The sequence below is a fragment of the Gymnodraco acuticeps genome, unplaced genomic scaffold (assembly GCF_902827175.1).
Source record: "Gymnodraco acuticeps unplaced genomic scaffold, fGymAcu1.1, whole genome shotgun sequence".
Classification (NCBI taxonomy): Eukaryota; Metazoa; Chordata; class Actinopteri; order Perciformes; family Bathydraconidae; genus Gymnodraco; species Gymnodraco acuticeps.
This window is the reverse complement of record NW_022990054.1, coordinates 1,013,264-1,038,982: the sequence shown is the minus strand read 5'-3', so window position 1 is coordinate 1,038,982 and position 25,719 is coordinate 1,013,264. Positions and strand designations below refer to the sequence as shown.

The window sequence follows — 25,719 nt, the reverse complement described above, 5'->3', positions numbered from 1 at the left end:
CACGTGTATTTCCATGCAACTCTCTGATTGGTCTGGTGACTTGCCTCTGTTGCATTCACTGAACACGGGAAATTGCAGGCCTGCCGTCCTCTCTTGTGCCATGATGAGGTTCACGTAAAGCACGGTTAATGTATTATATTATTGAGGTGTCTCAAGTCAAATATACGTCAATCAAGTGGCACATGCTAACGGGGTGGTGGATGATAGGTTTACATCTAAAAACGTATTTTTCAAACATTATTATTTTTATTTTATTTTTATTTATTTTGTTACTTTTTTAACGGTCCGCGATCTACCCGCACCACACTCGCGATCGACCGGTCGATCGCGATCGACTGGTTGTCGACCGCTGATCTAAGCGATCCGATCTCGCAACAGGGGAAGCAAACACAGACATCACAACACGTACCTTTTACGGAGCTTTTACGGGAGATCGTCTCACTGTAGCTGTCAATCTGATCAAATGACGTGTTCAATGGCATTAAAACGAGAAAAAACGCGGCTGAATCGGTTGATCCATAGGTTGATAATGTATCTGTGGCTGTGAAGCAATTGTTTATAATCCATAATTCCATTTTTATGTAAAAATCGGAGCACAACAGTTAGCTGCTAATGGTAGTCACCAGAGTGTAAGCAGCTTCCGGTTTTGGCTACGCGTCACTCTCACTCCTTATTTGGTAATGTGTTTGTGTTATACTCAAGCCCCCAGGAAGTGCGCCGGAGTCTGATGAGAATATTCGTTGTCGCCAAACGGCGGTACTACACTTCCTTTAGGTTGCTGGGCCCGGAAAAACTTGTTCCCATTGACTTGCATGGGGAAAGAGTGGTCTGTAACTCGTTGGATACTTTTTTAAAAACTAAATAAACAACCCAGTATGAACACCTGTTCTTATTATACATCCATGGTTATACTGCGCTGGACTGCCGCATCGCCAAGACCGGAAGCAGCAGCCACTCTGGTAGCTACCATTAGCAGCTAACTTTTTCTCTGCGATTTTTACATTAAAATGGAATTATGGATTATAAACAATTGCTTCAAAGCCACAGATACATTATCAACCTATGGATTAACCGATTCAGCCGCGTTTTTTCTCGTTTTAATGAACACGTCTTTTGATCAGATTGACAGCTACGGTGAGACATCTCCCCTAGAAGCTACTTAAAGGTACGTGTTGTGATGTCTGTGTTTGCTTCCCCTGTCCGAGTTCGGATCAGTCAGTGATGATACTATATACCTAAATAATCTGTGGAATCTCAGTTTTAATCGGATATCTTGTATCTGCAGCTACGATAAGTAATAAGGGTACTTTTATCTTGAGTTCTGTGCCAAAGTGCGTTAGCATTTTTCGCTCAGGGGTCATTTAGATGCTTCTTATGAGACTTGTGTTTTGTTTTGGTACAAATGGTTTGTATCGTCAGTTAGCTAAGATTATTTCCGTTAATCTGGTATAACACATTAATAGGTTCTTAAATATTAAGATCCCCTGAGACACAGTGTCGTGAAAAAAAAAGTAAAGTACCCGCTGGGACTTTGGGGCTTAACAGGTTAAAAAACCGCAATATATATACCGCAGGGGGGGGGGGGGAATCGCGATGTCAGTTTTTTTCAATATCGTGCAGCCCTAATATGAATACACAATATGCATGCATAATGACAGTTTGTAATCTTTAACTAATCAATTTGATTATATTTCAAGTAAATAACAAAACAACGTATGCTGTATTATTTAATAGTAAAACCTTTTACTTCAGAACGAGAAATATGGTAAGCTTTAAGCCAGGTATAGTTTTGTGTTTCTTGGCTGGAAGCAGAGCCTATCTCCCAACAAAACAATTGTCAACACCTGTACAGCAGCAAGATGTCGTTATGTATACTGTAGTTTTTGTATGGATTAAATAAACTACACTTAATTGGCGTTAGAGCTGCTGGGAAAAGGTGTTGCTCTGTCTCAGAGCAGCACAGAGACCAACCACAGTTAATGGGTTTCTTGCCCTACACCGGCCCCATATTGTTCAACACACACTTTCTCAATGTCAGCTCGTCAGCAAATACTCTCGGGGTCTGATTCCGTCCAACTACCGAGCACAACCGGTCCACACACACACACACAACCTGCTCCATCTATGTCGCATTGACCCGAAGACACATTTTGAGTTGTATACACTGTTGGAAAGAGCAGATTCCTAGCGTTCTAATTATATCAGGATTGTTGTTGTACACCAAATATTAAGCAAAATATGTCACATTATATAATGACTGTTACAGAGTCATCATTTTGAGAAGAAGGCCTTCAAAGTTTCCTCTTCTCTGGAATCCATCGATCTGATTGATTATTAGTGGCGCAAATGATCAAAGTAGTATGGAGGGAAAATATTTTCGTTTGGATTACTGGTCTGGGGAAGCTCGCGAGTGAGTGTGTGTGTGTGTATTTTTGCATCTCACGAGAAACACCGGCTGTTATGCCTGTTGTGACGTTGAGTTACTCCGTTCTCCGCTTGTAATTATGCCTTTACAAGCTTCGAAGTTGTATTTATCATCTGAATTTGCCGAAACAAGTTTAATATCCTGAAAGCCAAGACTTTGTTTATTTGAAATCAGACTGTAACGGTCACGGACCCTGCCGTGTTATGCCTTACATTCATAATTTCAGCCGGAGGGAGGGGGATCTGCGCTGCGGAAGAGCCGAGAGTGAGTGAGAGGTGCCTGTCATCTTCCCTTTACAAGCTTCAAACATTTATCTATCGTGTGATTTTGGAAATAAAAGTTTCATATTCTGAAAGCCAAGACTTTGTTTATTTGAAATCAGATGAAAACAAACTGTAACGGTCACGGACCCTTAAAACAACTTTTAAGCTTGTAAAGGCATAATTACAAGAAGCAACTTAACGTCACAGCAGGCATAACAACAGCCGGTGTTTCTTGTGAGGGTTTCCCCGGGAAACAAACACAATACACACAAATGCGTCACAGATTATTTTGCGGTATTTGAAATCATCTACGCAGCTTGCGACGTAACTAGGAGTCTAGTGGACGGTATCAGTAGTACTACAAGTACAAACAAAAAAATATTTAAAAAAAAAAAATGTTTTTTATTAATTACGTTGTTTATAAATTAATCTGAGGGCCGCAAAAAGAGGAGGTGGGGCCCGGGGGCCGCCATTTGCCCATCCCTGCCTTACATTCATCATTTCAGCCGGAGGGAGGGGGATCTGCGCTGCGGAAGAGCCGAGTGTGAGTGAGAGATGCTTGTCATCTTCCCTTTACAAGCTTCAAACATTTATTTATCGTGTGATTTTGGAAATAAAAGTTTCATATTCTGAAAGCCAAGACTTCGTTTATTTCAAATCAAACAAAACACCCGAACCGCAAAAAAAACTATTTTTTTACGCAAATCCACGTTTATTTTGAAATGAGACGTTGCGACTTCTGACTGATTTCGATAGAGTGGGTCACATATGTCCAACAGCCCGTGGCCCCCTTCGCTCTCCTTCAGTGGCCTCTGACATAGATTGCCACGGTGACATCAGTCAGCCCTGTTGGCACGGTGATCCACCCATCACCTTGTCAGGTCACCTTGGATCACACTGGCACCCTACTGGGAGTGTTTTGTGTGTGTTTGATATATGCATGTGTGTGTAAGCAGGCTTATTTGGCACTTCTCCAAACTAGTTGGCAACGTGCCACTGGCCTCCAACTTCTTTACAGACTGTCTTCCTTCCTTCTCCACATCTTACCTTACTTAACTCGTATTATTTTATAATAAGAATAAGTCACAATCACACTCTTTCATCAACTCTGATAAGGCAACTAAAAAATATATAAAACATTATGTAGCATAATGTATGCATACTGGCAATGCGTATAAGTGCTAGAAAAATGCGTTGTGTTTGCATGTTTTGGTCCTCAGTAAAGTTACATAACAATTAAAAGGCCAGCCATCTGCTTCACCCAGGCCCATGAGTAAGCAGCGATGCCTAATCCACTATATTGTTTGTGTGTTTATGTGCATGCGCTTGGTTGCGTGTGTGTGCACACGTGTGTACATGCATAATCTGCCTGCGCTTTCATAGCACTTGAGTGGGAAAGTTGGTAATCTCGCAAAGGCCAGGGCAGAATAAGATTTAATCCTAGTAGATGAACTCTCTCTCTCTGTTTATCACATGGGTTATTTATCCATTTGTTCTTATTTGTCCTCCATGCTCAATTTCCTCTTGTTCCATGTATTTCCTTTTACTTACTTTTCCTAAATAAAAGCATAGTCGTATTCACACATCACAGAGTAAAATCCTATTTCTGAGTGGACCCTACCGCAGCCACTATAGTACGTTTGGACTGCTGGTCAGAGAAAACAAACCTTATGACTGTGCCTTATTGGGCTTTTGGACATTGTAAGTCATTCTTCACTGTTTTTTTTAAATGTTATAGACAACAAATATAAACAGATGGATTAATAATGACAAAAGTCTCTAGCTGCAGCCATAGATTCTCCAATGGCCCTTTTATGACACAAGTTCCCCTTCAATTAGAGGCAGACCCCAGCATAATGAGGCCTGGAGTAAAATGTAAGATTAGTAAATAAGGTGAATCAGCAACTTCAGGAGCAACAGCCTCGCCTATATCTCTATTGGAGGCATGTCTTTCTTTGTGTCTGTGATCATTGATGAAATGATGAATCCTGCAGCAATAATTGTAATGAAATTAGAAACTTAGATTGGGGATATCAAGAAAATAATTGAGATTACAATGAGGCAATGAAAGTATCTTAAGCAGAAAGAGTTTTATTCAATCTGCCCATAAAGATATTCAGTATACTACCATGGTGACCATAAGTGACTATAATGTTGTCCACAGATAAGGGCATGCAGGTACAGAAGCAAACAGGAGCAGTAATACACACACAGGAAATATAAATAATGGGCACTCCTGCTCTCCCACGAGCATGGGCTTAAATTAAAATCAGCATTGTCTATTTCTCAAGTATGGTGTGAATATACAATATGTGTGTGTGTTTGCGAAGGATGGTGGGGTTATAGGAGGAGGAATGAATGAAAGCAGAGGGGGGTCTGATTTCAGCATCACTGTGAGATGCTGTCAGAACTCTCCGGGTGTGCCAGAGCACGGGGTCTGCTCGCAGGTGCTTCATTCCTATGGTATGTATGTCTGTGTGACTATATTCGGTATCAGTAAAGTGGATTTGTGACAGATCATTTCTCCAGAGCACAAATGTATACATCTTATTGACTCCCCTATAAGCCAGGCTACAGGCAGCAGTTGTAGGTTGGATACCAGTCAGACAATGCAGACACACACAAACACACAAACACACACACGAGGTGACAGCATCAGCTGCATCCACAGCCCACCAACAAAGCCATCTGTGTGGGCTACATCACTTGTGACATTTTTGACAGGTAGAGAGATTTGAGATGAAAGCGCTGATGCATGCGCAGCACACACACACACACACACACACCCAGACCTCCACCCACTCTGTGCATTACAACCTATACAAAAAGACTCTGGGTCACTGATGAAAGACTAATAATGCCTGTGAAAGAAACAAAAGCATTAAAGAAGGTCAGGGGAGTAGACAGGCAGGTGGTGTTTCTGCTTTCTGAGCAAACATTATGTGCATCCAGGCCTTTCAATATCAGGTTAGCCTGCGGACATTTCAAAAAGGATTGTGTGGATAACAATAATGATGAAAGGGAAGGAATGCATTTACAGCTTTATTGATTTGTGTGGGTAGAATAGGATTAAGCGTCAAAGAAGATGGAAGTGAAAAATGTATTCAAACAGTCTTTGGATGGCATAAACCAGAAATATAAAGATTCAAAAGGGAAGGGAAGGAACAGCAAGGACGCAAGAACAGAGATATTTAGGAGGAGAGCAGGTCGGGATGAGACTAAGAGGTAAGGAAGAGGTCACTCTTGTACTCCATTTCATTAACTTCAGAGCGATAAGTGAGAGTATAGCACAGAGCAAAGCTAGAAAGGGATACATGTTCACCGGTGATCCCATTCGGCTGAGAAAGGGTAATACAGAGAGCTGGAGGAGAAGAGACATAGCAGGGTGACACTGAGAGCCAGGGGGGGAAGTGGTGAGGGGGGGGGGGGTTCAGGAAAGAAAGCAAGAGTTGGACAGGCAGAAAAAAAAGGATAGGATGGAAATGAGGGGGATTGAGCGATGAAGAAGCAGGTGGAAAAAATTAAAGCGGGCGGGGCAACAAAAAAAGCACCTTTGAAAGAGAATGGGGTTGGTAAAACCCATTAAAAAAAACCTCGGCTCTCAGTTCGGTCCAACCTCTTCTCTGGGCCGTGGATTTAAATTGTATTTCACCACAGGCTTGGTAAAACCGAGGGAACCCCTATAAAGAACATTTACCAGTGATTTAAATATGATGGGGATCAATTGACTTTTTTTTTTAATGGAAAATATGTCGGGCAATTTAAAAGCTATTAGATGTCCAAATAAAATAATATCTCATATAGGCTAATGACTTGACTTAATTAACTTGGTTTTTACTATTGGCTGAACTAATATAAACACAGACCATTATTTGTGTTATTATAATTGGACTGTTCACTCATCCAAATGATGAAGAACTTTGGAAATTAAATATTGTTTTTTGCCAAATAATGCAAACACAAGATCTTCCTTTCCTTTCGTATCGAGGCCATTGTCTTGTTCCACTTGAGACATTTTAGGTTTGTAAATTGTAATAACTTTCCAATTGACAAAGGCGTATATATTAAGAGAGAAATACATAAGAGAGAACACAGCTGTTTAACATGATATTGCAAATAGCCAATAGAGTCTTTAAGGCACATTTAACTTGCACAGTGAATCCATCAACTAATGCTTTTGCTAATAGCCAGTCACATTAAGACTGTTGAAATAACTAGCTGTGAAAGTTTAAAATGAATATAGAATATACATTATTTGAAATAGACTGAAAGAGAAGGTAACAATATAGCATTGTGTGAAATAAACAATGTTATAAGATCAAGTGACTAACTTGGAAACACAGATTCCAGGACAGAGGAGAAGACAGTAGACTCCAGTTATTAGGGCGTCCATGTCAGATGGAGCATGTTCGCTAGTTTCTTCTCAGCTGTGCTTGGCTCATCTCTTCGGGACTGATAAGGTTACTGATGTCCTGAGGGGGGGGGGGGGGCATGTTGAGGTGGAGAACCTGATGAAGGTTAAACCCCTCCAACCTCTCCTCTTAATCACTGTCTTTAGCTCCGCAGGCACCTCTACTCTGACCCCATCACCTCTAGCCCTCAGAGATTAATCGCACACACATTGCATATTCACACTTGCAGGTGTGGAGAGTGCGTGTTCATATTCTCATGTGCACCAAGTGGTCTGTGTGTGTGTCTGGCTCCTGCGGGAAGGATTGTGAGATAACATTTTAGCCTGAGTAGTCTCACAGTTGATCTAAATAGTCGTATTGATGCACCCTTATTGTGCCCCATAGGAACGATCTTCATGCATGTACACGTATGTGCAAGAGGGGGTATGGGAGTGAATGCATGTAATGTTAATGACAATTCTTCAAATGACTTGTTGAGGGTGCAAGGTAACCTATTTGTGTCTAAGGTTAGAACAAATAGACACAGTAAGGTTTGTAAAACAGCAGAGATGTTAGTCCTGAGACTTGCTAAATGAATCACTCCTTAGTCTGGACACACACCCCGGGCCCCAGGGAAGGGCCTCTGTGAGCCCTCAGTACTCTTCGCTCATCTTTATGCCCTCATACATGGGACTTCCACATGTGACATAGAAGCTGCTTCAGTGTGATTCACAGGGAACAAGAGCACTTCATTAAATAGCTCTTCAAATGAGATAAGGGCAGGAGGGAAGGTCTTCTCCTAAAGTCAAACCTCACAACTACCTATCCTGGACAAGTGGGATATTTAAAAAGGCATGAGGAATCAGGTAGTGATCTCAAAGTTAACTCTTCTTTTGTTTGGGTTAGTTTGATATATAGTTTACTGTATACTTTTAGGAGGAGACAGATGTGTGTCTGCATTTGTGTCCTCAGCCTATTTATAGTGTGTTTTAAGGCAGATAAAATGTGACTTTTAATTAAAAAGGTCTGCTAGATTTAGTGTTGCACTCAGGGAGGGACTGACAAAGAAAGAAAGGCAGAGGATGAAATAAACAGAGAGGAGGCCCAGAGTAAGGCTAACACACACACAGCCAACAAGCAAATCTCTTTCTGGTTTAATGAGCCTCATCTAGCCTGGACTCATCATCAGCTGGGATGGTGAAAACTGAAATAACACATCATTATGCCGACTCGCATCAGGGCTGTCTGCAGGTGCATATAAATGTGTTCGTGTCTGTCTCTTGTCAAGCTGCATTTGTCAGCACTGAGAGAGAGATCAAAAAGTGCCGATCTGCAGTTAGCAGAGCTGGGCTCACACACAGACAATACACCCCCAGGTTAAGGTTTTAATATGTCATAAAGTCTCATTAAGAAGTGAATAGAAGAGTTTGAGGTATAATGACACTGGCAAAGACGGAGTAATAAATTCAGATCCCATGCAAGCCTAATCAGCGTACATACACAATCACAAAATTTAGGGCATTTGAAACATGAGCCGAGTACACCAACGTTTTCCATTTACAGCACCAAAGATGAGGCTTCCCCTTCGTCCAACTAAACTTTTAAAGCTTTTACCTTTCCTCACAAAAATCAAGCATCAATTTCCCACTAGGAGAAATGGAGTAGTGGGCTGCACTTATCTATTCCAATTTACCTTATTTAGGACCATGGAAAAGAGGAAAATATCTAACATGAAAACCATCTTTATATACACACATTAAACATTATATAAAACAACGTATACATACTTTAAATTGGTAGACTGGTACCAAAGCATATTTATGAAAATATGCCACTATTGCAAAGCAACGTAATGACGAATAATAAAATAGGAGAAATTCACACAAATACACGTTTTACTGATCAGTCTCCTATTACAATTGCCATCTTCCCCTGTGGTTAGGCTGAATGACCTATGATGATACATTCAGCTCACTCTTTAAAAGCAATTACCAGCTCTGGCCCATAAAGCCAACAGAATATGTTTCTTCCATTAGATGTACTATCTACTACTGTCTCCTTTCAGATTCAATTAGCCCATTAACACAAATACTACCAAATGGTTGTGTGTGCGAGTTGCTATTTTCAATGCTACATTTTCTTTTTTTCTTCACAGGGGAAAGTGTTAAAATCGAACAGAAAGGGATGGAGGCGAATCATGCTCTATATACAAGTGCATAGCCACTGTAGTATGTATGAATACAGTATTGTATGTGTTTACATTCATAATTGCCTTTGTATCTGTTTCGAATGTGAAATAAATATGAAATGAATGTACAGGCATAGTGTCCTTGTGTGTGTTCACATTGGCAGGTACTACAAGAGAGTGTATGTAAAGTTTTAATTAAATTCCTTCTGCTATTGTGCAGGCCCACAACACTATGGCTTATCCGGCCTGGAACTGCTCCCAATTAAATCTAATCAACCTGCATGCAATGAGCCCTACCTGAGCAGAATGGTAGTGTGAGGCCTGCCGGCTGCAGGGGAATACCTCCATTAGGTAGCAAACGAGGAAATGAGGAAACAAGGGAGCAGGAGGCAGAAGGGTCAAGGTAGAGGGGGGTTGCAGTGCAAGTAGGAAAAGCGGAATAATGGTTACAGAGGTGTAAAAGACAAGGGACGTGTTGAGGTAATCATAATATTAAATGTATTTTGTTTACAAAAAGGAAAGCAGTTTAGTTTTTATTTAATTTTTTAAAGTGGACCTATTATGCTATATTGGGAAAATATATTGTAGGGCCATACCTATACAAAACATGTCTGAAGTTCTTTGCTTAACCCTTCTCTTGCGTTAGGTCATACCCCCCTATTTGCGTTCAAAATTGACCGGTGTGTTTTGCACAGTGATATCTCTGGAACCCCTTATCCAATTTTGATGGTTGACATCTCATTTGAACAGTCAAAGCAAGTAGAATCAAGGGATGACAGACAAAATGACACCAGGGGTGAATTGCATATTATATTTGGCAGTAAGTTCAAAGATAGTGCTTATTTTACATTACTGTATATTATAAAAATGCTTGCCATGTAGACTGTGTTTACTGGAGATGGAAATGATTTAGTTAGTGTTGTAGCTGAGATTCTTCCCGTTCCAATTATGTATGGGATGTATTGATTTGATACAAGCAAGACAGTGTTTCATGTCATGGTCCGGACCCACCGGTGGGCCCATCAAGTTCAGCATTCACTGTGATGAATATAAAATAAGACACTGATACTGTTTTCTTCAATTAACATTTATTGAAAGAGAAATACCATAACAGAACGTGTGTGTGTTCACGTGTGTTCACGCTAGGGCTGAACGATATACCGTGTCATGGCGATAACCGCGGTATGCGCATGCGCGGTATTCACACCGCAGGGACGTGCGGTTTTTTTTTGTTTTTTTTTAAATGCTAACGCACTTTAGCACAGAATTCAAAATAAAGATACCCTTATTACTTATCGAAACTGCACATACAATATATCCGATTAAAGCTGAGACTCCACAGATTATTTAAGTATAGTATCTAAGCGATCCGATCTCGCGACAGGGGAAGCAAACACAGACATCACAACACGTACCTTTTACGGAGCTTTTACGGGGGATCGTCTCACCGTAGCTGTCAATCTGATCAAAAGACGTGTTCAATGGCATTAAAACGAGAAAGAAAAAACGCGGCTGAATCGGTTGATCCATAGGTTGATAATGTATCTGTGGCTTTGAAGCAATTGTTTATAATCCATAATTCCATTTTTATGTAAAAATCGGAGCACAAAAGTTAGCTGCTAATGGTAGCCACCTTGGTGGTATGCAGCTTCCGGTTTTGGCTACGCGTCGTCACTCTCACTCCTTATCTGTTCATGTGTTGGTGTGTGTAGAACTTCCCCTGATATTTGACCTTTTTAGACAGATTTAGCACAAAAAAACCTCTTCTGGGGCCATTTGGGTGGATTTGTCATATCTCTGGCCCACCTTGCTGGATTTTGACATGTGACATCTCTTTCTGACCGTCAGAGCCAATGGAATCGAGGGGAAATCACACAGTCCTTATTTGGTAATGTGTGTGTGTGTGTGAGACTTCCGCATAGCCGAGACCGGAAGCAGCAGCCACTCTGGTGTCTACCATTAGCAGCTAACTTTTGCTCTGCGATATTTACATAAAAATGGAATTATGGATTATAAATTAAATCATTTTTTTATACAGAGACGTTAAAAACCTATGGATTAACCGATTCAGCCGCGTTTTTTCTTTCTCGTTTTAATGCCATTGAACACGTATTTTGATCAGATTGACAGCTACGGTGAGACATCTCCCCTAGAAGCTACGTAAAGGTACGTGTTGTGATGTCTATGTTTGCTTCCCCTGTCCAAGTTCAGATCACTCAGTGATGATACTATATACCTAAATAATCTGTGGAACCTCAGCTTTAATCGGATATCTTGTAAATGCAGCTACGATAAGTAATAATAAGGGTACTTTTAACTTGAGTTCTGTGCCAAAGTGCGTTAGCATTTTTCGCTCAGGGGTCATTTAGATGCTTCTTATGAGACTTGTGTTTTGTTTTGGTATAAAATGGTTTGTATCGTCAATTAGCTGAGATTATTTCCGTTAATCTGGTATAACACATTAATAGGTTCTTAAATATTACGATCCCCTGAGACACAGTGTCGTGAAAAACAAAAAAGTAAAGTACCCGCCGGGACTTTGGGGTTTAACAGGTTAAAAAAAACGCAATATATACCGCAGGGGGGGGAGGGGGAATCGCGATGTCAGTTTTTTTCAATACTGTGCAGCCCTAGTTCACGCACATAGTTGGCAATGCAAAATTGTGGAATGTCACCTCAGGCTCCTCTATCTCTGGGGCCTCTATCTCAGGGGCCTCTATCTCAGGGGCCTCTATCTCAGGGGCCTCTATCTCAGGTGCCTCTATCTCAGGTGCCTCTATCTCAGGTGCCTCTATCTCAGGTGCCTCTATCTCAGGGGCCTCTTCCTGGTCTGTTGTAGGCTCAGTCTGGATTGCTGTTGTCTTCCATTTATGAGACATCTTCCTCTATCTCCTCTTCATCTGGTTCAAAAATGTGTCCAGAGGCCCTCATACAGAAAATACCCATCAGTCGCCTGCTCATTGTGTCAATGAGTCAAATGTGAGCAAGGCACAAATATAACTGCTTGAGAGACAGTAAGGGAGGCGCATTTAGTGCGAGAAAGTGAGAGGTTTGTGTTTCTCGAGGGGCACAAAGCTCGCCCCTGTGAGAAGGTATGAGACATTGTATCATAGAGCGTGAGAAAGGGAGAGGTTCCCGTAACGTGTGTGTGTATATAGATGTTTTCCATCTGCAGGATGAACATAATACACTCATACCCATTCATTTGCTATGGCGGTCAAATCTGACCGAAAACATCAAGGGTGTTTCACTGTTGAATAAATCACTCAAAATGCAATGCAAGTGGTGATCATCAAGTGTATATTCAGAGGCCTAGTGTGGAGGATAACATAAGGTATTGAGGCAATTGGATGAAAAACACAATATTTAAGATTCAAATAAAAGTCATTCGGTCACTTTTGACCCGAAACGGAAGAGAAGGGTTAAAATACCAAACAGATCACCCATTGTAGCCATGCCTCATACTGCTCATACCCCTCTTTTGCAGCACTGTTAGAGAAACGGGGATTTTGGGTCCTTAGCTTGAAAAAAAGAAAAAGAGGAGGCGGAGCTAATGCCTGATCAGAATTCTACCGGAGATAAAGTTAAATTCTGCTGTGATAAAATGCCATTCTGTTCTAAACCACATCAAGGATTATTTATGAAACAGTATGGAGCTCAAATGCTTTTTCTCTTGCGGGTGTATCACAAGGTGAGTTCCTTTTTTTATTTCCTGCTTTTCAAACACATGTGCTTTTCACTAGCTCTGAGTGTTATGGCGCGTTTCCACTGCAGCGGGTAGCTCGCTTTAAGCGTGCCGAGCCGTGCGGGGCCCGTTTTTGGTTGCGCTTCCACTTGGCCTAGTTTTGGCCCGGGGCTACTTTTTCATCTTTTATCTGGCCCGACTAAATCGTGGTTCTAGGGCCAGGAACAACCAGGCTGAGTCGGGCTGAGTATGCTAAACTAGAGAGAGACTCGCTGGCAAGGGGGCTACAACTACAACAAGATGAACATATTTGACCGTGATTTAAATTGTAATACACGTTTCAAAATGATGCCGAAGTAACAACATACTGATACCGGTTAGTAAAAACCATGAATTAATGCTTTGACAAGTCTGCAGACAGACGGCAGGCGAAAAACCCTTTTAAAATGCATGTTTTCTAAATGTAGCTTGGCTAAGCTAACGTTATATATGCTCCGACCGTCCACACTCACAACAACGGCCTATACAGACATAAATAAACCAGCGACTGTATTCGCCATGACACAGGCAGTCTGTGGTTTGTACTTGTTTAACTTGTGTCTAGTTTCTGAACAGATATGAGGAGCTGTGAGCTCTGAGTGCTAAGAGCTAACGGCTGTGTTGTTTTTCTGGGGCTCTCATTGAAGATGACGTCACGGCTCCGCCTACACTGCGTTACTATAGTAACTGCCCCAGTTCCCAAACTGTAATGGAAGCGCAGCATTAAAGTGAGCCGGGCCTAATAAGGCCTAACCAAACCGAGCGAGGCCGAGCGAGGCCTGCAGTGGAAACGCGCCATTAGAGGCTTGCTAATGTAAACAAAGACGAGATTACGTCCAAAACACGTCAGGCATTGTTTCTGATAGCAACTTTCTGTGGGTCCGCTGCCGATTTCACGTCATATCGGCAGCAAATCTGTATCCACTAGTTGTACCCCCGTTTTTAAAAGATTTGGGTACGGAGGAAAAGAGAAAAGGTTTTATTTTCTGACGCTGCGTGAGTTCCCCGACGCACCGGGGACACAAATGTATGTAAAAAAAACATCAAAAAGTGCCTTTTGCATGATAGGTCCCCTTTAAATTACATAAGGAATACCAGCCAATATGGAATAAAATGTTTTAAAAAACAATTTTATACATTTAAATGCAGGAACAACTATTATCAGTTAATGAGTGTGACACAATGGTATCCTCCGCATATATCCTTACAATAATGTCATTGCTGTTTGATCAATGTGTTCTCAAAAGATAAGATGAGCAGCTCACCAAATGTCTATTACAGCCCCTATTTTCAAAATAGGCCCCAGAGAAATCTCCTACTGCATGTCCATCAAAGCAAGCGAATATAGTGCATTACCCAAAGAGAAAAGTAACTGTCATAATGATCATAATAATACACTCACATGAGTAATGCGGTGTCACACGCACGCAGGGCTGCATATGTCGTCAGTTTTTCAACAACCCACACAGGCATTATGTGCTCAGGGACATAGACAAATGGACATGCACTATTGGCTCACATTCATGCTCTCATTATACAAACCATAATACATCAAAACAGCACTGAGGACAGCCAACACAGCTGACCAACCAAAATAATAACTTACTCGAGCAAAGGAACAATCATGTTCTCAGCATGCGAGTTAGCACATGGAAGTGTGTTTCTGAGGCTGCTGCTGTGTGTGTGTGTGTGTGTGTGTGTGTGTGTGTGTGTGTGTGTGTGTGTGTGTGTGTGTGTGTCCTCAGGCCCTGTACTGTGAGCAGTTCTTCCTGCTGTGGGTGCATTTCCTCCACTGATGACGTCAGAGCTCTGCTGCAGTCAGATGGAGAGCTGGGATTCCTGTAGAGGTGATGATGATGAAGCATCCACTCTGCTGCTGCACGGCACATTCCTGTGTCTGCGGTTGTGTGCATGCATACCTCCAATTTTTGCACCGTGTGTGAGCAACTGTGTGGTTGGGTGTGCTGGATTTGAATGATAGAGGTACTGACCCTGAGAGATGCTTTACTGCTGTGACTCTTTTTCGCACACAGCAACTGTCTCCTTTTTGAGCCTGCCTCCCTTCCTCTCTCTGTCTCTCTCATGTTCATCCGTGTCCCGTGAGTTACAGCTCTCAGACGCTGTTATGTATCGGCAGAGAGCCCGTAAAACAGGCGCATGCAGTGCACACTATAACACTAGCTCTCAGCCAAGTACACACACAGGCTCAAGCACAAACACACAGCAGCCACCACAGAAATAAGCAGCTTTTTGTGAGGAATATAAAATAATTTAAAATAAGTCAACCATCTGGGATAAAGAGACAAAGCCTCTCTCTACTTCCTCGCTCTTTCCCTTAATCACTCCATCAACTGTTCCATTAGTCAGGAAATAGTGTAAGAAAAGACAGTAAAATATAAGATAATACACTAAGACAGTAACACTGACCAAATACATTTAAAAAAGTGAAAACAATAAAGATCAAGTGTCCTTTTGACACTTGAAATAAGCTTTTTTCAGTGACAAAGTGCACTCGGTGTTGCAAAAGGCCAAAGGGTAATTTCACTGACTGATTATTCCTTTGGCACAAAAGGCCTCCATTACAGCTTCTGACCTTACAGCAGGATAACATTGGATTTATTGACTCAGATTGGAGCCTATTGAAGGAAAAAGAAAATGTATTTTGTAATGAATAATGAGTTCAGAGTATAGACCCTGTTTTTTTCAAACCTACTTAGACTTTGTGTAAGAGTTCTGTTCAGGTCATATGAGAGCCTATTGTTTGGTTATGCATTATACTGCCCCTGATCTTAAGATGTTTTTGGAGTTACCCAGTGTACCACTGCCCCCCCCCCCATTAGAAGAGGTTTCAACACAATAAATGGAGAAAAGCGGAATGCTTGTTGGTGAATTGTCAGCCAATAGAAATAGGGCAAACAATCCAAATGGGAGAGCGTGTGGGACGTATTAAAAGATTAATGCTGAAATACTTCCACAAACCACTACAGCACTATAAGGTCATTGATTTGGAGGAAAGTAGCCCGGGCTGAACCTAAAATTCAGGCCGGGGGGGGGACAAACACTCAGTGGACACTCTGCTTCAAGTATGAGTTCTCCCTGTCGTCTGATTTCATCCTTATACATAGTCATGGTAGGGAATTTGAACTGGCAGCAGCCTCAGAGCAGTGACTCATTCGCTGGTCAAGGAAAAGCAAACAGAAGAAACAGTTTGTCTTGGCTGGACCACTGATGCCGTTACACCTGCGATCCAGGTGGTTTTTCTGTAAACTGGCAAAAACACGTCCAATCGTCATGAGAATAGCTAACTGAACCTGCCCTGCTTCACCTCTCAATGAATAACTGATATTGCAAGCGGAGGTAAAAGAAGTCAACCTGGCTAACATAGAGCTGATTCTCTTTAGCCTGTCCAAATGTCATATCCCAGTGCACAGAGACTACAGCCAGCGCAGGTTGTTGGTTTGTGACCAGTCATGCTCATCTAAACTCATCACATCCAGGGCTGTCTGCTTCACTTCATATGCCAAGCCACGTCTCAGGTGTTTTTCAGGCACGGGTGACAATGTGCTTCATAGTCTAAAGAGCTGACAACAGAGCGAGTGAAAAACTACGAATGCGTCCCAATTATCCTGCCTCTGCCATCTGGGATACACTGCACACAGTACATGAGTGCGCATTTTCATTCATGGACTTTTTCTTTGAAAACAGTCCAAGGGGAGTTGCCAGCAGGTCTGCTGAAGGAAAGGTACTTTTATAATGTAATTTTTAAAAAGGCATTCATTTACTGTATTCACTCTGGAGTTGCAGTGTTACTCCAGTAAATCTTGATATGTGATGTGATGTGTTTTTAATGGAAAGGCTTCCCAAGTGAAATGGCCTATTTGGCTAAACATGTATATTTAAACAGGTTGTAAATTGTAATACTAAACCACAGTTTATTTCTGCATACATTACTTATCTTTACACATGATGTACTCTAAATACCATTTGTATTTTTTGTATAGAAAAATGCTATAGTATGCATTTTTTTAATATATAAAATGGTATCCAACTACGGGATAAATATTCACTTCAAAAAAGTAAGTTATAAAATGAATAAATATATGCATTAAAATGTAAAACACACAAAAAAGAAAATCACAAGAAAATGTTTTAAATATACCAACAGGTATATCTTATAAGAAAAGTGAACAAGGGCAGATGTTTTTAACATATAACTAATACAATTTAATATATTCAGAGTTTTTGATATAGTTTACCATATAGTGTTCCAGATATTTACCAAATGGTAAACTTTATTTTTTAAGTCTTTTGGAAAACAGGGGTATGACCAAACCTGCCGCGTGAATTGTAAAGGTGTGCTGCAGCAGTTAGAAAACTGTCCCAAAGTCAAGGTCACCGGCCCAACCATCTATTTGTTAATGAATAAAGTACAGCAGGGCAGACAGCAATGGGGGGTGAGCACAGCGCTTCCCCCCTCGATCTGAGGACAGCCTGCCAATGCTAGCTGAGCTGACAGCAACTAAAGCTGAGGCTCCCCACATGTGCTAATCTCCCAGATTTAAATGGGAACACAGCACACAGTGCAGAGCACAGAGCAGGGCAAGCCTGTCTGATCCATTACCGTATGCCTGAGCACACGACATACACACATATACACATGCAGCACACACACATGCAGCACACATTCAAATATGCCATCATACATGCATGCATACATACATACATACATATTCTCATTTCCTCAAATCACAGGCCAAGGCAAGGCAGATAAACAGATAAAAGAAATATAGACAAAGTTGCACGAATAGAAAGTGACTTTAGATTTCAGATTGCAGCCACTTCCAGAGCGAGAGAAATTAGAGCAGCACCGGGGAAAGTGAGAGCTATCATGAAAGAGTCAGTAAGAGAGGAGAGAGAGAGCATTCCCTTTCTTTCTTCGTGAGGGCAGACTGGGAAACAGCAAGTAGCAGGGAAACCATGACAACCAGACAACCAACCTTGGCAACCAACCCAGCATTCTCACAGTCAGAGCCAGACAGGCAGCTCAGCAAGAGTTAATCTGAGCTGGGTGAAAAAGGAGAGAGAGAAACAGGCTGATTAAGCCTGCTGTGCGCACAGACGTTTAGTATACTGTACGTCTTAAAATGCCTCATGTGGACAAAGACCAAGAATGTGGCAGATGATTTGATGACTAGCTGACTGGTAGCATCAGAAGTGCACAAAGGCTAGGGCAGGTACAGAGATGTCTCGAAGCAAATACTGAAGCAACAGGGTGAAGACATAAACGTAACAATTTGGAGCACCGGTGAAAAGAGAAATGGTGTGTTTCTGCTTGCATTCTCTCTGCTGCGCTGGAAAACACAATACCATTTTAAATAGCATGAGGCAATAACACATTACATGAAACCCAGCAGCCGAGCAGGCCTCAGCGATAAAGAGAAATAGATGGACAGAGTGAGGGGAAAAGATTGTGTTTGTAGCATGGATGTGTGTGTAGGGCCGGGCGTCATGGTATAAATAAGGGGAAATGGACCAGAGCACCATGCCGTACTAACCTGATTCTCCACACTGTAAAACATGGCAGAGAAACACTGACAGTGGAAGTGCAGGGTTAAGATGAAAGTGAAACCCAAATAGAATGCGATGGGGCTTATCCAGAAAATACACACACTTGGTCATGTTGGGCCACAGAGACTGTTCGCAGCAGTGCCTCACTTTTTCACTGACCTCCCATCTAAAGATTGAGCTCTTTTCTCCTCTGGAGGTCAGCGATAGAGAGATGAAAATCCGGGAGGAGGGGAGAATAATGAAGAGGTGATCAAGACATCGCCTTAATTAATAACTTCCACTGCAGTCAGAACGTTCAAGACCGCTTTATGCTCTCTCAGTTCAAGGTTTTTTTTTTCTTTTCTTACACTCCTCCTCCTCCTCTTGACTTTATCCTTCTCTCTCTCCTCCCCCTCCCAGTTCTCCACCTCTTTCCTCATCATTAATCTCTGAAAATCGTTGGCTACATACATTCCTCCCAATCGATGCAATTCCACCGAGGTCTTGTCTGATTTACCACATGGCTGAATCCCTGTATGAATCTTGACTGACCAGAAGAGGGACAGCGAGGGAGAGGGATGGAGGCGCATGAGAGAAGGGGACCACTAAATGACAGGGACCATCATCATTATATAACCTCAGCCGAAGTCACAAACAACGAAAAGACTACAGGCTAAATCCTGATTCAGTTTAGTTTCTTAGCCGCGCCATGAAACGACAATAATGCTCAACGGTTCTGTTAATGAAAACACATTCCAAAACACTTACAAATAGCCTACATATGCCTCAGCTGAGGCACAGACACACTTACACATTACACTCCCACCATTTAGGATACATTTCAGGGCTCAGGGAGCAGGCTTTGGCTTTAGCCACACAGTCAAACAGCTGAGACCATGCAGGCTTGGCTTCCTGCTCCACAGCTCTGATCCAGCTTGCTAACACAGGGTGCTCCCCAGCTGGGAGCAACACGACACAGCCCCTGGGTCAGGGATTCTCTGACTCCAATCTCTGAGCAGGCCCATGGAAACTTTGGTTTATCATCACAGCCTTTCATTTATTTCCTCAGCTCCCCAATTGTAGGTCAAAGCTGCCAACTTTTTCCAGGTAATCTTGTGAACACAGGGGAGATAGACACCTGTGTTTGAGCTCGATACAGGTATCAAGATTATTTTAATGGCACAGAGGCTCCAGGTCACCGAGAGTTTGAGCACCTGCGCTGCTCCCAAGCAACACACACAGATGCCTTTAGTATCTGTGGATTTGCCAAGTGGTTTTTCATTGACAGAATTGACTGAGCATTCCCTCCTCACTTGTCATCATCAGGATATCATGTGCTGCGAAACAGTATGGATCTCTTCCCCCAGACAGGAAATCTTTGGGAGTGCCCATTGATCTGAATTAACCAATGCCCGACTCACCAGCTATTAATCAACGTCGAATTAACGGTTTTACGTTACCGTGCAATACAACAGACTCTCAGAACGGTCCATTTAATGTGTTCATGTGTAAATAAATGAAAAGAAAGACAAATGAGTGCTTTTTACTCCCTCTTACACACAAACACAGGAACCCTCAGTAAGAGTTACAAACTGGCGAGCCCTTTGCTGACATGGAGACAACAAAAATAGCTGGATCGTGGCTTAAATACATTGTAAACCCGGTGAACCCAGAACAATAGCTCTCCAGTAAATAAACAGAAACAGAGGCTTCAGAACTGAGAAAGACAGAGCAAACCACAACATCACAGGCAGCTTTTTTATTTTTAGATGAACAGTCAATATGAAAGCCCCCGAAGCACAGATGATTTCACGTCAATCAAAGAATCAAGGAGCCTACACGTCAACATCCAACTTAGCCTGTCAATATGTATGTCTCGTAAAAAAAACAGGGACTTACTCTGGATTAACAAGCAGTGTTTTCCACACAATAGGCCTCTATTCAATAATGAACAGCCTTTAGGAACAGAGTTAAAAGGCAAATCACTGCGGTGTTTTCTGAAGCATTAGCGGAACAGAGCGGTGATTCAGCTCGACTTAAGTCATGGCACTGGAAAAAACAAAAACCACAATCTTTAGCCTTGTCAAACAAAGCTTTACAATTCTTAAACACATAAAATCTGTTCTTCCAAACCCTGAAAACATTCAAAAGGGAGGTCTAAACTTCAACAAATGTTTCCTCAGTTGTCAAGTTCCAAGCTTGTGAGTCAAACAAAGTGCACAAGAGGCAGCTCATGGGGCTAATTTAATGTTTGGTAGAAACAGAAAGTTGATTGTCAATTTGTGGCAATCAAGAGGTACAAAGAAGCTGCCCTGATGTTGCTGTATTCATACACTATGATTCTGCTAGAAAACAAAATCATGGTCCAGTTCAACCATTCAAACACAATGACTGTGTTTGGCTTAAAAAATGGCGTCCATGTTTTTGTGGCTTTAGTCCCAATCAGTAGCCGACCATGCAGACACTCCATATCTATAGACCGCAACAGTCCCCAATGCACACCTGATACAGAGGGAATCATACAGACTACAAGTCAGTAGGGGCTTGGACTGGGAGCTGTAGGGTCGCCGGTTCAAGTCCCCGAACCAGACCTAAATATGGAGTGTGGACTGCTACTTGGAGAGGTCCCAGTTCACCTCCTGGGCCCTGCCGTGGTGCCCTTGAGCAAGTGGTACCCCCCCACTCCCATTGCTCCCCGGGCGCTGTACAATATATCTGCCCACTGCTCCTAGTACTAGACTCCTGGTACTAGGATTGGTTAAATGCAGAGGCCAAATGTCACTGTGTGTGCCGTGTGCTCTGCATGTGTGACCATTGAAGAGGGTTTCATCCCTCCGATTCTAAGTCTGGGGTACAAACACTCATTATTCAGAGCAGAAAAATAGATGTTGAAAAATATGCATGGTACTGCTTATGTTGTTGCATTTAATCTGTCCCATGCATTTTATTTTCTACAGTAACATAGAGGTTCTAAGTTGATAAGCTACAGTGGGCTACCTCTGGACCTCTTGGTCACGTGAGCATGTGAGTGAGAGCCGAGGAGACTTTGGCTGTGTAGGGGATTAGATCAGGAAGCCAAATCAGAAGCATTGTGGTGGCCGTGTGTGTGTGTGTGTGTGTGTGTGTGTGTGTGTGTGTGTGTGTGTGTGTGTGTGTGTGTGTGTGTGTGTGTGTGTCAGGACATGGCCTAATCACTTAATGAACATGGAACAGCACCACTCCTCTGAGCAGGACAGCCAGGACAGCCAGATCAACCAGAGTTGTTCCGCTTTCTCCACTTCTAATAATACCGGCCAAACGCAGCCTGGGAAAGCTCAGAGGGGATTTAATCCACTGGATGGTCCTAGCTGCCACTCACCATTGAGCCCGGCCCATTGGGCGCACACAGTTGCTGGGACAACCCTTTCCGTGGGGCCTGGGAAAGAGATCTGACAGATTATGCGAATGGTTAATGGGTGACTGGGATATTACGCGCCACCATTAATCTGAATAGGTTTGGCGTGGAACAGCCACACAGACGCCAGTAACCAAATGATTTTTCTAACACAACACATGCATAAAGCTGGGCGCCATTATTGCTATTTCACATTTGAAACATGAAAGTGTAATTGAAAAACCAGGCCCAAAAGCATTCAAAATGAATATATTTGATCCGAAATGTCTCTGAGTGAAACATTGTTTTGTCAGAGTTGTTTGATTTGCAGCAGCTTAAAGTCATGATCCACGCTGACCTGCAGATTACTTTGTTTCCATTCATCGGACATCTGAGGCTGGCAGAAAAAAATGCATCTAAACCTGCCTCGACATTCACAGATAGATCCTGAGCCGTACATGATCTTAGAGTCACTGTGTCATTAAATGTCTGTACCTAGCAGACAATAGTGCCAGCTCTATGCCACAATAAACAGCCATTAGACGACACTCCTGAGAGCTATCAGAAAAAGAGTGGAGTCTGGCTGTGAGTGAGAGATCCTCCTGTAAACACAAATGATTAAATACGAGTAGCAGGAGAAAGGGAAACAAGCCACTGTGCGTTAATACAACATTTGCTAGGAAAGATCCAACTGGAGCATCACGCTGCAGATATGTCAGGTACTTTGCATTGCATGTACAGCTACAGATTATGATTGATGCATGTTTTGGGAATTGTGTGTGTACATCAAATGTACTGACCCAAATTCCAAGTAAGGCATACACAAACATTGACACCATGGGAAGGCAAACAGACAAACTCCATCAATGAACACAGAGGGACTCGCCAGGTGAATGAAGTGACAGAGGAGAATATTTCAAGAAAGCATACTGTCTGAGGAAACACACACACACACACTGAAGCTCAGCATGACCAGCTGGAGCGAGTAGAGGGAAGCAACGCCTATTGTAGCCGTTTTAGGCAGCAGATGGGAGGAAATCTTTCGCCGAAGAGGAGAGGAAAAGTCTCTGAGTCTCTCTTTACGGGTGGAGGGCTTACAGAGCATGCTGCATCACTCCTTCCATCTCTGCCTCTTCACAGGGCTGTGCCTGCCTCTCCTTTCACATGGCTCCTCTGGCTGCATTCTCACTGTGCACCCATGCTCACAACAAGGCTGAAATACTGTATAGGAAACACACACACACACACACACACACACATGCAAGCATCACCTACAAAATAGCATGAAATATTAAGAGAATGAACTCCTCTTATAAATTGCTCATGTGCTATGCAACTTTGTCATTCCTGTCTATGCTGAGATGAAGCATGTGCTCCTTATTAAGGAAGCCCAGTTACATATTCTGGGGCAAAACAATTAAAATCAGTGTAGCTCTTGTCCAGCTCTGTATGCAGACTATGGTGTAATCTGTCAAGGTGGGACCCTCTATTTCGGTAGAAACCCACGTATTGCAGTCAGAGCCTATAGGAGAGACGCCTGACTCAGTGCCAACCTGAGACTAAGAATAGATCAATGTATCAGGCAAATCGGGATTAACGGCGTTGTGCTCCAATCACAGGACACACACACTCCAACAGGGGACATGAAAAGTTAATTTCCACAGCACATCACACTGTCACCATTTTTCGGCGTTGGATGGTGTCCACCACGTTGCTCTGATACACACACCCAGTCCAACGCCAACGCACAACCAACAAACCCATGTAAAGCAACTAAAGCGACTAAATCCCCCCCTCCCTTTCCCCCTCGTCCCACTGTGTGAACAATGATTATCAAATCAAGTTTTATTTATATAGCACATTTATAAACGATGTTTGGTCGAGCCAAAGTGCTGTAGCCTACATATAATAAAATTAGCCTACAGTAGAGACACTTTACAGCAAATACAACAACACAGATTGTTCAGAATATCAGTATGAGAAAAACGATTATGTCAGACCGCCGAAGAAAAAACAAACCCAAATAATTCACCACAATGCTTGGCAGGTGTTTGCAAGTAAGCTGTTATTAGTTATTCACCTGCATACACCCAGCCGGCCAAATTTCAACTCGCTGCGGAGCGGTCCGAAAATAAATGGTGCAATTAAAAGGGTATGCAGTGAGCAAGCTGTCCCAACTAACCTGTCTGTCCTTTCCCGAGCGTCTTCTCCAAACGGTAAGGTCCCACGTAATTGGCATGTTGGGCACCGCTGTTGTCTTTACCGGACGATGACATGTCGATTCTGTGTGGATATTAGACACTTTACAATGAATTAAACACTCCTCGCTGGAGGTCCAAGCCGCTGGTGTCTCTCCTTAAACTCCACACAGCCTCTTCTCTTCCTCTCGGTCTCTCTCTGGCGCTTTCTGTCTCTTTTGCTCAACCTCACTCGCTGTTTGAGGAGGTGAGGTTCTCTCTTTCTCCTCTCTTTTTTCTCCTACCGCTGCAGACGAGCCGCAAGTGCCTTGAATATCATTGTCGGAAGCTGCGCTGCCGCTGTGCGTCTATGGGAGGTGCTGCGGAGCCTTTACCCCTTCAGGGAGGATGATTGACAGCTGATTCAGCCAACCATATACCTGTAACGCTCTCTGCTGCCCGCCCTGTTTCTTGTTGCTGGACTATTTTTGCTTATAATTTTTTGGAAAACTTGCAGGTTGTGATCAAGGGAGCTTGAACCCATATGAACTCTTGACATAAATAAACTTTATTACACTTTTTACACAAGTGTTTTGCTTCAAATTCGAGACAATAACACATTCTAAAGCACAAATGTATGAAAAGAAGGATTAAAAGGGAAAAATCAAATTAAGCCTTTTTGAAAATACAGAATAATGTCAGCAATTCAAGTTCAGCCGATCGTTAGATGTTGACCTTTTGATAAATATCTCCCACTGACGTTTCCTAAAAGGGAATGTATTACAAGAGGGACATTGTTAGAGTATTAACTTTGTTGAAAATTGGGATGAAGATATTACTTGAGATAAACAAACAGGTATTAAAGTATATGCAGTTCTGTGTCTTTGCTGCCTTAAGTCTTCATCGTGCAGCCATTCGCCACAATTAATATAATTGGAAAGTGACAATAAATAAAACACATGTTTGGTGTTAAAAAGCCCCTACTGAGCCTCTGTACAATGTGTATGAACCCTGTCAACCAAACCAAACTCCCATATTTCCCAGTACAATCAGTACTCGTGTGCTGGAATTACACTTTAATTGATGTTCATTTAAAAACAGCTGTATCTAAGATTAAACATAATTTTATGTTTTCAAATAAAACAACACATACTAAGACTTTTCTGGTGCAAATTCCCTAACACATCTGTAATTAATCAAATTACCTAAAGCAATTGACATGCAGTGAACCTTTTGGGGCTCCTGGAGGCTTCAGAGCTGAGGCCGTCGCCTGCATTACCTTATTGTATTATAATCCAGCTTTTGGGACTGTAGTAAACTCAACTGTTGAAGCTAAACCAGCGTTACCCCACACTAATTCACAAATATTTATATTGATCTTTTTAACTGAGGTGATATTATTTCATCCAAGAATTGTACAACAGAGTAGGATAGTGTCTTGTCTCTGACCTCTCATCTTTTGTCTCTGCTCTCCATTGCTCTCACACACCAACATTATCGCAAAGTCAATGTGTGTGTGTGTGCGTGTGTGTGTGGGTGTGTAAGTGTGCGAGTGTGTGTGTGTGTGTGTGTGTGTGTGTGTGTGTGTGTGTGTGTGTGTGTGTGTGTGTGTGTGTGTGTGTGTGTGTGTG

The 25,719-nt window shown here is 42.3% G+C and overlaps 1 protein-coding gene across 5 annotated transcripts in view; it reads right to left on the bottom strand.

Annotated features, from left to right (window-relative positions):
* The window catches only part of brsk2a (BR serine/threonine kinase 2a), a 180,591-nt gene extending 156,155 nt beyond the window's left edge, over positions 1–24,436 (bottom strand). For all 5 annotated transcript variants that reach the window (XM_034215950.1, XM_034215954.1, XM_034215952.1 and 2 more), the window contains exon 1: positions 24,094–24,436. In XM_034215950.1, coding sequence (XP_034071841.1) covers positions 24,094–24,187 — 94 coding nt within the window. In that variant the 5' untranslated portion in view covers positions 24,188–24,436. The remainder of the gene's footprint in view (positions 1–24,093) is intronic.
* Between the last annotated feature and the right edge of the window lie 1,283 nt (positions 24,437–25,719).